Source organism: Myripristis murdjan, chromosome 17, assembly GCF_902150065.1.
Source record: "Myripristis murdjan chromosome 17, fMyrMur1.1, whole genome shotgun sequence".
NCBI classification, from domain to species: domain Eukaryota; kingdom Metazoa; phylum Chordata; class Actinopteri; order Holocentriformes; family Holocentridae; genus Myripristis; species Myripristis murdjan.
Window position 1 is genome coordinate 353,848 of NC_043996.1, and position 16,342 is coordinate 370,189.

Consider the following 16,342-nt stretch of genomic DNA (forward strand, 5'->3'; position numbering starts at 1 on the left):
AGACGTGGTCCTTATCATAATAACTTAACTCTTTACCAAAATAGCAACATCTTGCTTTGTGCTCCCTCATTTAAATACACCTCCCATTTCAGTGTGCCACCCCTCCCACCAGGGCTTGACATTAACACCTTCCCACCCGCCAAATGTGGGTGGAATTCAGCAGTGGAACCATCAGTCCTGCCAGCAACTTTGGCAGGTGATGTTTTACTTTAAAAAAAATTGTAGTTTACAAAAGGAACCTGAACTAATTAAATAATTTCTCTGTGATGCTACATAATACTAACACTCAGATGAGAACTACCTATACACAGTGTGCTCATTATATCGGTCCATCTGTGTCATCGTCTCACCAGTGACAAATAAAACAAAGCAAGGGAGTAAATGCAGTAGCCTTGACAAAACAAACAGAAGAAAGCAAACTTCAAGTTGTACTCACCAGGTACAACACCAGGTTAAATAGTATGATGCTAACTGTTTTGATGTGACTGCTTTTTATTTAAGTTTTACAGAATTAAGTGGAATCTCAACTAGGCTGAAACTAGGCTATAATAAAATATAATATATCAGTGGTTAAAAATGAATAAAAAGTATTTAAAAATTCACTGCATTTGGAAGGTCATATGGGTCATATAGGATATAGTCCAGTGGGGGAAAAAGGAAAAAAAGGAAAGAAAATCATGCTAACACAGTCTCCAGTAAGGTCTACCTCTTATTAGTTTTTGTTGGGCATGGGATTTTGGCTGGTGAAAATGCTAAGTGGCTAGTGACTTTGGAAAACCACTTGCCACAGTAGCTGGTGAGTCAAAAGGTTCATGTGAAGTCTTGCCTCCACTTCACCCCCTCACTGCTTCAACTTCATTCAAAGATCCTCTAAAACTGCACATTGTGCATATAAATGTGTCTAGGTTTCAAATCAATCTCACAATTGTCTGCTGTCAAAGCAGCTTACCTTGTTGCTGAAAGTCTGCAGCTTCACCACATTATAAAATTTGAGGTCAGAGACAAAGTAATTCAAGTAATCTAACAACAGCCTTGTAAGGGTGAAATGTTTCCAGGGATTAAAGTTTCTCTACAACGGATTTCCATCATTTGGATTCCAGAGAAACTGTTTGAGATCAGTCCAAATCCAAGAAAAAAATTGAGAGCAGCAGGGGTGGGCCGTGAGAGGTAATATATCCTCAGAAGCAGAGGTGACTCTTGGTCTTCCTTTCCTGGGTCGGTCCTCATGTGTGCCAGTTTCGCTGTAGCGCTTGATGGTTTTTGCGACTCCACTTGGGGACACATTTAAAGTTTTTGCAATTTTCCGGACTGACTGACCTTCATTTCTTAAAGTAATGATGGCCACTCGTTTTTCTTTAGTTAGCTGATTGGTTCTTGCCATAATATGAATTTTAACAGTTGTCCAATAGGGCTGTCGGCTGTGTAGTAACCTGACTTCTGAACAACACAACTGATGGTCCCAACCCCATTGATAAAGCAAGAAATTCCACTAATTAACTCTGATAAGGCACACCTGTGAAGTGAAAACCATTTCAGGTGACTACCTCTTGAAGCTCATGGAGAGAATGCCAAGAGTGTGCAAAGCAGTAATCAGAGCAAAGGGTGGCTATTTTGAAGAAACTAGAATATAAAACATGTTTTCAGTTATTTCACCTTTTTTTTGTTAAGTACATAACTCCACATGTGTTCATTCATAGTTTTGATGCCTTCAGTGAAAATCTACAATGTAAATAGTCATGAAAATAAAGAAAAAACATAAAATGAGAAGGTGTGTCCAAACTTTTGACTGGTAGTGCATGTATGTATGTATGTATGTATATATATCTATAACTATATATATATATCTATATATATATAGATATATATATATCTATCTATAACTCTCTCTCTCTCTCTCTCTCTCTATACATATATGTATATATATATATATATATATATATATATATATATATGTGTGTGTGTGTGTGTGTGTGTGTATATACACTACTCACAAAAAGTTAGGGATATTTGGCTTTTGGGTGAAATTTATGGAAAATATAAAAAGTTCACGCTACAGTGATATCATGAAAGTAGGGCATTTAAGTAGAAGCATACACTGGTGATTTCCTCATCTCAAACAATTTCTTGAAACAAAAGCCAACAACAGTGGTGGATATACAAAATTACAAAACTTTGAAAATTCATAACAAATCAACCATATGTGCTACAACTTTTGTGCACTTAAATCTATTGCAAATTATGAAATCCATCCTGTTTTTTTTTTTCAAAAACTGTAAAATTTATTAAACCTATCTCCTCCCACAATTTTTGCTTAAATGTCACCAAACCTGCTACATAGCATCTTCAGACTGTCCTACACAAACGATCCACACAGATTTTTGATTCATCAAAAATTGAGCCTACAGTGCATCAAAATATTTGACTGTAAACGGTACTGTAAACATACACTTGCAAACTCTTGGCAAATAAATCTTCAGTGTTTATGAAAAAAATTGACAAAATTTTGGAGTCATGGTAGATGATGTGTGGCAAATTTCAGAACTGTATCTCAAAAACTCAATTTTTGATAGCATTTTGAATTTTGCTCTCATGTGAACATTTGGAGTCAATGCAATAATGGCATTTTTAAACATCAGTTTTTCACTTGTGGAGCAAATCAGTTATTGTTAAAAACAAATGGTCAACATCTCCATGCTGTCTAGATGCAAAATGTGTATTTTCAGATTTTTGTCTTAATAACTGAATTTTTGACAGCTGTTTAAAATCTGCCTTTCCATGCATGGATGGCTGCTGTCCTGCACGTCAGTGATTGGCTCAGTCAGTTTGTGAAGCTCCATGTGAAGTTTTAGCTCAGTGAGATAGAGGCCGGTCCTTGGTGTCGAAGATTGCGAGTTCAAGCCTCAGCTTCTGCAACATTCCCATGTGTGAAAACTCACCAAATTTTGCACAAAGGTCCAGTCCCATGCCAGATTTCCTCAGCTGCCAACACAAGCCAATAGTCCTGAAGGTGGCGCTACAGCAAGCCTCTAAATTAATTAAAGTCAGTTTTTCACTTACGGAGCAAATCAATCATTGTTAAAAACAAATTACCAACATCTCCATGCTGTCTAGATGCAAGATGTCTTAGTTTCAGATTTTTGTCTTGCTAACTGATTTTTTTTTTTTTTTTTTTTTTTTTATACAGTGCTTTGAAATCTGCCTTTCCATGCATAGGCTGCTGCTATCATGTGACTGGCTTAGTCAAATTGTGAAGCCTCAAATGAGTTGACACTTGCCAATTAGCTCAGTGTGATAGAAGATGGTCCTTGGCCTCAGAGATCTTGAGTTCAAGCCTTAGCTTGATTTGTTTATTGTTGCAGCTGTAATTCCCATAATAAGCTAGAAGAAGTTTTAAATATATCACTGTGTTGTCACTTGCTAATTAGCTCAGTGAGGTTGAGCATTGTCCTTCATGCCAGAAATTGTGAGTTCAAACCTCAGCTGATGCAAAATGCACATTAGAATGGCATCTTCCAATTCTACACTTGTTGCTCAGAATTCCCTAAAATCGCCCGGCCCTATAATTTATTTATAGTTTCTTTTACTTCTTATTTTTATTTTCTTGTGTGCTGTCTTTCTATCTTTTAATTGTACTGTAATGCTGATGGATCCACAATTTCCCTGAGGGAACCTGCCCAAAGGGATCAATAAAGTTTTATCTAATCTAATCTAATCTAATCTAATCTAATCTAATCTAATATTGTGCTATATGATTCAACAGCAAGCAGCTTGGGTGTGTGTGGCTAATTTCCTTTTTCCCATGTTTTTGAAAGAAATCAAAGGGTTGATCATAATTTAGATATATTTACCATTCTGCGTGTGTCTTTCCTCCGTTATCCATAATTTCTACTAAGGGCTCATGCTAAAAACCATTGTCAGCCCTGGCTGCAAAGTTGGTTCTAATCAATATGTTGTGCACATGCATACACTCAGTTTATGTTCCTACATGATAAAAGTAGCGTTAGTTCTATTTGAAGTAACCCTGGCTTGATTCCACTGCTTTTATTTTCCAGAGATGGCAGTGATCTGTTTGACCAGACCAGTTCATCTCCTGGACGTCCAGCCACTGCCTACGGTTTCCGACCTGACGAACAGCCCTACCATCAGTACACATAGACATATACACACCCATCCCTGGGTTGGTATAAGTTTCAGGACATGCCCCAGTCCCCAACCTAACACTACCTAATACTAGCTAATACACTACCTAATAGCTAACACTGTAGGTCTACTGCTGTTGCTTATGATGTTGACATCGCATGACATTGACATAGTTTCTCAGATAGTGGTCATAAATGACTAATATGTAATACCTGTCTTCTGTCTGTATCCTGAACAGGTAGAAATTTTCCCTCTTAAGGGATTTTACTTTTTTAGTAGTGCAACTTCAAGTGCAGTATTTACATCAGGATAAAACTTATCATAGCAAGGAAATAGCTGTTTTAGTGGAACAAATCTGCAGTTGTCACCTTTTTAAAGTACATGGTAACCTATAATAATCCAATAATAAGAACAACAATAATAATGACTTTATTTGTATAGCACCTTTCAAAACGAATTAAATACAAATAACAACAGATAAAACACAAAATAATAAAACGGATAAAAATTTGAATAGTTCCATCAGTGCAGTCAGTTAAGAAAAGGCCATACGATAAAAGTGAGTTTTAAGAAGAGATGTAGGGCCAATCCCAATTCACCCCTTAACCCTACCACTTGCCCCTACCCCTCCGTTTTGCGCGTTCACGCATAGGGGTAGGGATTTCCCAATTCTTGTTGAGGCGGAGGGGGAGGGTGGAGTGCTAGGGCTAAATAGCCCTGCAAATGGAGTTTTTTTCAGAGGCACACTCCAAAGCGAGTGCTACGAGAAATCTCCCACACTTCTCACACAATTAACACAAAAATCAATAAAGTCAGCGATTGTTTGTTTGACATTACACCACTACACCAGCTGGCTAGCATGTTGTGTGGCTAACGTTGGGCTAACTACAACTAAGCTGATTCACCGGCGCTCCCAGTCGTCGAATTAAACAATAAGCCCCGAGAAGCTGTGGTTTACAGTGATTTTACAACGGCTGAGGGGCGTTCTTATCGGCGGCATGACGCGCAGCGGAGACATCTCCTTACATTCTTCCGATTCACTATTGACAATCGCAAAAAGATGCCAATAGCCCCCGCAAGAGAGATTACCACAGCTGAAGACGTCATTTTGATATTGAGATTTACCGTAAAAAAAAAAAAAAAAATCGTCACATCTGTTTACAACGTCACTGATGACTAATGATGACGTTTCTGGGGATGAAGGGTTGTCCCATTTCATAGGGGAGTATTTCAACCCCTACCCCTTGTAACTTTGTTGCAAGGGGCAAGTGGCACTCGAAAAAGAGGGGTAGGGGTAGGGGTGAAAATAAGAAATGGGATTGGCCCTTAAAAGAGGACAATGAGTTTGCCTGGCTGACATCTCCAGGCAGGGAGTTCTACAGCTCACAGTCCCAAACAGCAAAGGCCCCGTCACCTTTAGTGACAAGAAGAGATTTTGTAACCATGAGAAGCCCTCTGCCGGAGAATCTCGAACAGTGATCAGGCCTGTAGAGTTTGCAGATGATAGATATAGGCAGGAGCTTGATCATTGAAGGCTTTCAAAGCAAACAGTAAAATCTTAAAATCAATTTTAAAACTCGCAGGTAGCCAGTGAAGGGCAGCACTGATTGGTATAATGTGGTCACTTCTCTTAGTGTATCTTAAAAGCCTGGCAGCACTGCTTTGCATCAACTGCAGTCTATGGATGTTTCTCCTGCTGATACAAGAGTAAAGTGCATTTCAGTAGTCAAGTCTGGAGGAGATAAAGGCAATGGTGACCTTTTCTTGATCTGTAAAGGTAAGGAAAGACCTTAGTTTGCTGTCTCAGTCTGGTCAAGCAGGACTGCAACACTTTGGTCACATGAGCACCCAAAGCCAACTCTGAGTCAAAAATTACAAGGTTGCAGGCCTCTGAACAAATATTATTAGATAAGGCACCCAGACTAGCAGAGATTGTTAATGCTGTTAGTGCTGGGGCCGTAAGGGGTTATTATAATTATTTCTGTTTTGGATTCATTCAACTGCAAGAAGTTTTTGGAAATCCAATTTTTACACATTTCCACAAGGCAAGACATAATACAAGAAAACTTGGTTGTCCCAGGCTTTAATGGGACACACAATTGGGTGTCATCCGCATAGCAATGGAAGTCAAATGCCATGACTACACATAATTTACTTGAGTAGCATGTCAATAGTAAATGAGAGGGGACCCAAAATAGTCCACAAAAAAGAGGATCACAAGAACAGGAAGTATCTCTAAGAATTACAGAGAAGGACCTGTTCGGCAGATAAGAGGTGAACCAATCCAGAGCCACATCACTGATGCAAACATTATTCTTCAGATGGCTGATTAAGACTTTATGATCCACTGTGTCAAAAGCTGAGCTGAGATAAAGAGAATTAAAACAGAGTACATGTCACAGATAGGCTTTGTAAGTTACATCACATTAAATTTTTGTGACTTTACAGTGTAATATAATATAGTGTATTCAGAAAGTATTCAGACCCCCTTCACTTTTTTTCACTTTTGTTATGTTACAGCCTGATGCTACAATCTTTTAAATAAATTTTTTCTCTCATTAATCTGCACTCAGTACCCTATAATGACAAAGTGAAAACTGAATTTTAGAAACTTTTGCAAATTTATTAAAAAGGAAAAATTGTGTTCAGACCCTTGGCAACAACACCTACCTCCCATTTCACTTCTCTCTCTTTTTTTATTTGGCATTTCTGCTTTATTTGACAGTCACAGTGGAGATAGACAGGAAAGGCAGGGGAGAGAGGGGATGACATGCAGCAAAGGACCTGAGGTCGGATTCGAACCCCAGTCGCTACGATCAGGACTAAGCCCTGATACATGGTACGCGCTCTTAACCGGTGAGCCACCAGTATGCCCCCAATTTCTCTTGATGGTTGCAGAGATGTTTCTACATCTTGATTAGAGTCCACCTGTGCTAAATTAAATTGATTGGACATGATTTGGAAAGGCACACTCCTCTTTTTAGAAGGCCTCACAGCTGACATGCATATCAGAGCAAAAACCAAGCCATGAGGTCAGAGGAACTGCCTGCAGAGCTCAGAGACAGGAGTGTTGCAAGGCACAGATCTGAGGAAGGCTACAAAAAAACTTCTGCTGCACTGAAGGTTCCCAAGAGCACAGTGACCTCCATCATTCTCAAATGGAAGAAGTTTGACACAACCAGGACTCTTCCAGCTGGTCACCCGGCCAAACTGAGCAAACTGACAAAGTAAGAAAGGTTACCGAGAACCCAATGGTCACTCTGACTGAGCTCCAGAGATTCTGTGTGGAGATGGGACAAAGTTCCAGAGGGACAACCATCACTGCGGCCCTCCACCAATCTGGGCTTTATGGCAGAGTGGCTAGACGGAAGCCTCTCCTCAGTGTGAAACTGCTGCCAAAGGGGCTTCATCCAAGTACTGAGTAAAGTGTCTGAATACCTATGTCAATGTGATATTTCAGTTTTTTCTTTTTAATACATTTACAAAACTTTCTACAATTCTGTTTTCACTCTGTCATTATGGGGTACTGAGTGTAGATTAATGAGAGTGAATTTAAATGATTGTAGCATCAGGCTGCAACATAATAAAAGTGAAAAAGTGAAGGGGGTCTGAATACTTCCTGAATACACTGTAGGAGGGGTGGGGGGCCGTACAGTATCTCACAAAAGTGAGTACACCCCTCACAATTTTGCAGATATTTTATTATATCTTTTCATGGGACAACACTATAGAAATTAAACTTTGATATGACTTAAAGTAGTGAGTGTACAGCCTGTATAGCAGTATAGATTTTCTGTCCTCTGAAAATAACTCAACACACAGCCATTCATGTCTAAACAGCTGGCAACACAAGTGAGTACACCTCACAGTGAACATGTCCAAATTGTGCCCAATTGTGTCATTGTCCCTCCCTGGTGTCATGTGGCTCATTAATCAATCAATCAATCAATCAATCAAACTTTATTTATAGAGCACTTTTCATACATAAAATGTAGCACAAAGTGCTTTACATGTTAAAAGCACCCACCCCCCGCCCCACTCCACCCCAACCCCTAGACCCCCACCCCACGACTCTCTCTCTCACACACACACACACACACACACACACACAGAGTGTTTGTTTGGCTGAGTACAGAGGAACCAGGTCAGAAAACGCTGCCATCTGTGCTGGGGGCTGCCCACGGCCCAGGCCAGAATGCCACAGCTCAGGGGCCCACCAAACCACAGGTAGGCAGAGGACCCACGGCACTGCAGCAGAGCACCGCCACAGAGCCCCTACCCACCCCAGCCGGTGTGCCCCATGAGAAGATACATCCCAGCCCCCAGCGCAGAGGGCCCCCGCTGAGGAAACACTGGATATATGGGATAAAAGTATGAAAACATAAGATAAGAATATAAAAAGTATATAGAGAAATAAAAACATGTAAGATAAAAATATATAAGAACATTAATAAAAGCTAAATAAGCATGTATAAACATATAAGAACATTTAGATAAAACCAAAACAAAAAGTAAAGGGTATAAGAAGAACATTAAATAAAAGTCAGGTTAAAATAAAGAGTATATTAAGAACATGAGTTAAAAGCCAAATTAAATAGGTGGGCCTATTTTTAAAAATATCAACGTTCTGTGCGGCCCTCAGGTCCTCCAGCAGGCTGTTCCACAATCGGGGGCCATAAAACTGGAAAGATGCCTCACCGTGTGTTCGTGTTTTTACTCTGGGAATAGATAACAGGCCGGTGTCGGAGGACCTGAGGGTCCGCGAGGGTTCATAAGGTAAAAGCAATTCAGAAAGATAAGAAGGCCCAAGACCCCTAAGACATTTAAAAACTATTAAGAGAACCTTAAAATCGATCCTGAAACATACAGGGAGCCAATGCAGTGATTCTAAAACCGGTGTAATATGCGCCTGCCTTCTGGTCCTCGTCAGCACTCGTGCAGCTGAGTTCTGTAGAACTTGTAAACTTGTGATCTTTCTTTTAGGAAGACCAGAAAGCAGGGCATTGCAGTAGTCAATGCGACTGGAGATAAAAGCATGCATCAGCATCTCTGTCAGAGAAACGGGCGGACTCTGGCTATATTCTTTAAATGATAAAATCCTGTTTTTGTAACATATTTAATGTGTGGAATAAAATTAAGCTCAGAGTCAAAAATGATGCCCAGATTTTTTACGTGATTGGATGGATTTAAAGACAGTGTTTTTAACAGTGCAGTCTCTGTACTGTGATTCATCCTAAAACCAGACTGAAACTTCTCAAAGATTGAATGATTAATTAAAAAATCATTCAGCTGAATAAAAACATTTTTTCTAAAATTTTACTTAAAAATGGTAAGTTGGATACTAGTCTGTAATTATGAAGAATGCTGGGATCCAAATTGTTCTTCTTCAGAAGAGGCCTCACTACAGCTGTTTAAAAGCTGCAGAGAAGACGCCTGTCTGAAGAGAACAATTGACAATGTTTAAGAACTCAACTTCAAAGAATCTATAAAATGTTTTAAAAAGTGATGTTGGGATCGGGTCTAAAAGGCAGGTCGTTGGTTTAACTTGGGAACTTACTCTACCAAGCATGTCAGCATCAACCAGGACAAAACTGTCCAGTGTTTCCTCGGGGTAAAACAGACATTCAGCTGAATTAAATATAGTATTTTGATCACCTAAGATTGTGGATCTGATTAAATCAATTTTACCTCTGAAGTGGTCCGCAAAGTCCTCACAAAGAGAGTTTGTTGGAGTTGTTTGTTGGAACTTGCTGGAATCCGGATTAATTAAACAGTCGATTGTGTCAAAAAGGATTTGTGATTGTTGTGAAATGAGATTATTCTGCTAAAATGGATATTTCTTGCTTCTCTCAGAGCTTTGTTATATATTTTTAATTTCTCACGGTACATCCGGTAGTTAATTGTTAATTTGTTTTTCCTCCATTTTCTCTCTGCCACCCTGCAATTTCTCTTCAGTTTTTTGATTTCTTCATTGCTCCACTGCATTGTATGTTTAGTTGGGATTTTCTTTAAAACCGGTGGAGCAACAATGTCAATGGCTGTCTTTAATTTACTGTTAAAATCATCAACAATAAAATCACAGGGTGGGTTATCTAAAATGTCAATAAAATTTGCAGCCACTTCAGAGATAATATAGCGCTTCCTGACAGTTCTCACTGTGGTCTCCTGCTGAATAAAACCGGTGATATAAAAAAACACGCAGCAATGGTCGGACACAGCCAAGTCAACAACAGAGGACACACCAGCTGAGAGGCCATGGCTAATGACCAGATCCAGGGTGTGTCGGCTGTGTGACGTGTTGAGCAAAATCCATGCAGCTGAGGAGGTTTAAAAACTCTTTGGACATGTGGTCTGATGAATTGTCTATGTGTAAGTTAAAATCACCGGATATAATGATAAAATTGTAAGTGGCATGGATTATTGATAAAAATTCTGAAAAATCATTGATAAAAGCAGCGTCATATTTTGGTGGTCTGTAAATTGTGATGCAAAGAATGGAGGGACTGCTAAAAACAAATGCATGGTGTTCGAAGGTGGTTTATTGATCAAATGAGATGTTTACTGGTCCAAGTGAATTGTTGATTATTGATGCAGTACCACCACCCTTTCTGCCACTTCTCACAGAGAATGTGAAGTTAAAATTAGGTGGGGAGGCCTCAGTGAGAACAACTGGTGCGTCTGTACCCAGCCATGTTTCAGTTAAAAATAAACAATCAATCTTATTATCTAAAACTAGGTCATTAATAATAAAAGATTTGTTAAAAGGGGAGCGAACATTAAAAAGTGCCATGTTGATGGTGACAGGTGACTTATTATGTAAAGAGGTGGATTGCTGGTGTTTTGGAAGAGGTCTTAGGTTATTGGAGTTCACAGAGTGAGCATGGTGGTGTCTGGTGTGTTGACGTAGTGTAATGATAAAGGGAATAGGTGAAATGCTGGTGTGAATTGGTCCATGTCCGGTGTTTAAGATGGGTAGTGGTGGAACATGATGCATAGGAGCACGGACCTGGGGGACATCAATTGGTGGCAGACAGATCAACTGTTGCAGGTTTGGGGAGATTGGCGTGCTGCACACCGTATGCCAGGTTGGCGGACAGCATGCAGGCACCTGATCTGTTCAGGTGAAGCCTGTCTGGCCCAAAAAGATGCCTCTCTCCCAAAAAACATCAGAGTTGTCTAAAAAGCCGACATGGTGAGTGTTACAGGCAGAGGAGAGCCAGGTGTTGAGGCTGAGCAGCCTGCTGAAGCTGCCCATCCCTCTGCCACAGGTGGGGGTGGGGCTGGAGATAAAGACACTCACCTGGGACTGTGACATGGGTTTAAAAAGGTGGGTGGCACTGATTCTTGGGAATTTGGATAAAACAGGTTTTAATTTTGAAAAAAAAAAAAAGTGATTTAAATTACAAAATCTGAAGGTATATCGTTAAAGGCCAAGGTCTTGGCTGTTCAGCAATGTACCGGTGCAACCTCCTCATTTTGCATTTTTTTCATAAAATAGGTCTTTTCCCAGTTATAAGGCTACTTTGTTTTTGTCAACACCGTCACCGTAATGTTTTTTTTTTATTTTAAAACATATTTTTGTATTAAAAGAGACTATTACTTTAATAATTCAACAGCACCAAAGAAACATATTGTAAGCATATTCATTTAAAACCAATATAACTGCCTCTGACGGTGGTGACACTAATCTGACAGTGGTGACAGTGGCCTCATTAAAACATACATTTCCAAAATTTATACCACTCAAGTCAATGGCTTCTTGCTTAACAACTTTATTTAACTATTTGGTACAAAAAATAACAATCCTGAGCTCTGTTATAAGCATTTTTCAGACTTCAGTCATCACCGTCAGACAGAAAACCTGACGGTGGTGACGTCTGACGGTGGTGACAAAAACCTGCTCTTTCACATGATAAGCATGAATTGTTCACATTAGCCAGTTTGTTTTCGCCCTGTTGCTACCTGCATGGCCGTCATCCCAGAAGGAAGGCTCTTCTGAAGCTGATGCACAAGAAAGCCCGCAAACAGTTTGCTGAAGACAAGCAGCCCAAGAACATGGATTACTGGAACCATGTCCTGTGGTCTGACGAGACCAAGATGAACTTGTTTGGCTCAGATGGTGTCAAGCGTGTGTGGTGGCACACTGGTGACAACTGTGTCTTGCCTACAGTCAAGCATGGTGGTGGTAGCGTCATGGTCTGGGGCTGAATGAGTGCTGCTGGCACTGGGGAGCTGCAGTTCATTCAGGGAAACATGAATTCCAACATGTACTGTGACATTCTGAAGCAGAGGATGATCCCCTCTCCCTTCAGAAACTGGACCGCAGGGCAGTTTTCCAACATGGTAACGACCCCAAACACACCTCCAAGATGACAACTACCTTGCTAAGGAAGCTGAAGGTAAAGGTGATGGACTGGCCAAGTATGTCTCCAGACCTAAACCCAATTGAGCACCTGTGGGGCATCCTCAAGCGGAAGGTGGAGGAGAGCGAGGTGTCTAACATCCACCAGCTCCGTGATGTCATCATGGAGGAGTGGAAGAGAATTGACTCTGTGCACAAGACGAGTGACGCACATCCGGTTTCGCCAGATAGCGGCACTTCAGTTTCCGGTCTGTGTAATGGCTAAGCCTAACGCTTACATATTCTCCCGGTGCCTCACGGATTTGCCCAGACTAACGATAAACTATGTCCACCGAAACGTTGCTGCCTCTTCCCCTGCCCCCAAAAGCAAACAAGAAAAGGGTTTTAAGTTATACATCTCCAGCTATTTGCACAACATCGAAGGTATGTAATTTAGAGAACGTTAGCTAACGGTCGTTAGCTAGCTTTAGCTAACTAACGTAGATGGTTAGCACCAGGCGAATCACACCGTAACGTTTGTTGTGTAAAATGAATCTCGTTTTTGTATCCAGTGGCAAGTTAGCTGACTATACCTGAGGTCTGTATCATGAAGCGGGATTAAGGCGTTAGCGAGATAACTTCAGGCTCAACTCCAGATTTTCTGTATCACAAAGCTGGTTCACCTCTCATCGGGATAGGATGCCTATCCTAAACCTGTTCTGAAAGCTAGCCTGCTAGGGTTAGGGATAGGGCTGACCTGCTATCAACTTGATGTACTGACATGATTGAATTTTGGCGTCCGCTTTATTTTATTATAGCCTGTAAAGCAGACACGCAACACGTCTGTGCAGTGAGTCCATAGGTGTCAGCGTCAGATGTGGGCTACTTGAGCCACTGATGTGTAGTTTGCGCATTTATGCCGTGGCTGCCTTCTCTTCGCGGCAGCCACGGTGTTCGATTTAGTGTGTAAATCTTGTTTTTCCTCCTCATGCTATTCCAGTCAGCTGCCTCGGAGCCCTCCCTTATACATGCGCGTTCCTGGCTCTTGATGAGACAAACCTGGATTGAGTGAGCGAGTTGATAACCAGTGTCGTGATACCGGTTATCCCCGATCACCATGATCTCGATTAGTGTTGCCGGATAGGTCTGAGAAATCCTGGGAAAACTGAGCTTGCTTCGTGATACAGGCCTCAGGTATAGTCAGTTAACTTGCCACTGGATACAAAAACGAGATTCATTTTACACAACAAATGTTACGGTGTGATTCGCCTGGTGCTAACCATCTACGTTAGTTAGCTAAAGCTAGCTAACGACTGTTAGCTAACGTTCTCTAAATTACATACCTTCGATGTTGTGCAAATAGCTGGAGATGTATAACTTAAAACCCCTTTCTCGTTTGCTTTTGGGGGCAGGGGAAGAGGCAGCAACGTTTCGGTGGACATAGTTTATCGTTAGTCTGGGCAAATCCGTGAGGCACCGGGAGAATATGTAAGCGTTAGGCTTAGCCATTACACAGACCGGAAACTGAAGTGCCGCTATCTGGCGAAACCGGATGTGCATCACTCGTCTTGTGCACAGAGTCAATTCCAGTAGCAACCTGTGCTCTGGTGAATTCCATGCCCAAAAGAGTTCAGGCAGTGCTGGATAATAATGTTGGTCACACAAACTATTGACACTTTGAGCACAATTTGGACATGTTCACTGTGCGGTGTACTCACTTGTGTTGCCAGCTGTTTAGACATTAATGGCAGTTTGTTATTTTCAAAGGACAGTAAATCTGTACTGCTATACCAGCTGTACACTGACTACTTTACATAATATCAAAGTTTCATTTCTATAGTGTTGTCCCATGAAACGATATAATAAAATATTTGCAAAAATGTGAGGGGTGTACTCACTTTTGTGAGATACTGTATTTTATGAGTTTTAAGGTTTTGGCCATACTTCTGGATTTTAGGGTTGCAGAATCCTAAACACTTAAATAACTATAATGCCTTGCACTACACACCTCAGTCAACTCCACCAGTCTCCACCCTCTGCCCCACTTAAGGCCAACCGGTGTGTTCTTCCAGAAAATATAAGATGCCCCCAAAACACCTGTAAAATGACACAATAAATGGCAAAAATTGACAAAAAGATGTTTTTTTGCTGGATTTGGCAAAAGTGTAATTTTGCAGATCAATTAAGTCTGCTGGAAGGGACCAGCAGACTTAATAAGCTTTGTGCAGAAACTAGCGCCCTGGAACAGAGCTATAATTAGCGTAGCTGCACTGAATTGTTTGTCTAATTGTTTTTCATTGGCTTTTTGGCAAAATACAGCTGTTGCATTTGTTATGAGCCCTTTCACAAAAAAATTGACTTGGCATAAACAGCACAGAGTATAAACACTGACTGACATTTTTGCAGTTGGCTAAAGTTGCTAAGTTAGACTGATTTGCAATAGCGCTGTTAACTGGCTAAAGCAGCTACCGTGTCGACTGAGAACTACGTCACAACAGCTGGACATGTCAGATGCTAGTGATTGGTTAGCAGGATTCAAATTCAGAAATTGGCTAACATGGGAAATTTGTTCGTTTGAAATTCGTTTGATGACTATCATATTGTTCATTTTGGACTGGAACTGCGTTAGTTCCTGACTTCCTCTGTAAGATTGTTTCTGTAGCCACTCTGAAGGATGCCATATCGATTTACTGCTAACATTACAATTCAATACAAACTGAACATTCAGCTGAGCTCTAAGGATCTGTTTTTTTAATGTCAGTCTAACACTGCAAAGTTTAAAGTAATTAAATCAAATACAGTTCCATACAGTCACCTTTTAATACCATGCACTACTTTGTACAGATAACTAGTCCGTCTTCCAATAACCAGCTGGACATGAATGTCCAGTGATTACAGTGGGTCACAAAATGAATGTCAAAAGACTAAACATTTTTAATGCAGTAAGATGTTTCAAACTTATTGCAAGTCCAGTCGACTTTGCTCTAACCCTACTTGCAAACTTTTTGCACGCATTTTTTTCCGGTGTAATTGAGTATTTGCAGCCTCTATTGTAGGTATCCACTGTTTAGTGTCAAATGTATGCTTGTGTGACATTGTCAGGGGTTTGAGAGAAACTTGCTTAACTCTTTTAATACTTTCTAAAAGTTTCTAACTTTATAGTTAAGACATGAACAGTTTCCCACGTCATCTTCTCTACCATGCTCTACCATGTACACGGTAATGTGTACATGGTAATGACTGTCGAATGTCAATCAGAGCCACAGACAGTGTCCACATTGTACCATGAGCATAACTGCTGGTTGTAAATGCATTCTACTTCTCACAGCAAGACTGGGAACAAACATTGCTGCCACTGAAAACCAGCAGTATTACATATATACAATCATAGATATCACTATACCTATTGTAGTTATTCTCTGCTGTAGATGGTTTTAACAAATTAAGAGGCGGGGAGTAGACTGGGCTCACTGATGGACAATAAATTGCCTTAATTAGAGGAATATTTCACCCATAATGTTCAATATTTGTATCACGTCGTCACCACGTGCTGACTTCAGCATCCAAATAAGAAAGTTTGCTTGCAAGCCTTAATGATAAACTTGCATTACAAAAATGCCGCTATCTCTGAAATTTGGTTCTGTTTTTGTTTCTGGTTCAGCAATATGCAGAGGATTTTGTGGTAGTGGTCTTTGCAGCAATATTTTTGCAAAAATCCATGTGTTTGGGAAGGACTGAACATACAACAGGGTACTGGAGACTTTGATTATACAGCATGGTTAGTGTTAAGTTTTTTGCCATGATAAAATTGTAAAATTACAGACCCAGTTTTTTTTGTTTGTTTGTTTGTTTGTTTTTTTA

General features: G+C 40.4%; 1 protein-coding gene across 2 annotated transcripts in view; it reads left to right on the forward strand.

Annotated features, from left to right (window-relative positions):
• The window catches only part of LOC115375133 (kinesin-associated protein 3-like), a 69,037-nt gene extending 63,959 nt beyond the window's left edge, over positions 1-5,078 (forward strand). For both annotated transcript variants that reach the window (XM_030074473.1, XM_030074474.1), the window contains exon 20: positions 4,053-5,078. In XM_030074473.1, coding sequence (XP_029930333.1) covers positions 4,053-4,155 — 103 coding nt within the window. In that variant the 3' untranslated portion in view covers positions 4,156-5,078. The remainder of the gene's footprint in view (positions 1-4,052) is intronic.
• The last annotated feature ends 11,264 nt before the right edge of the window (positions 5,079-16,342 follow it).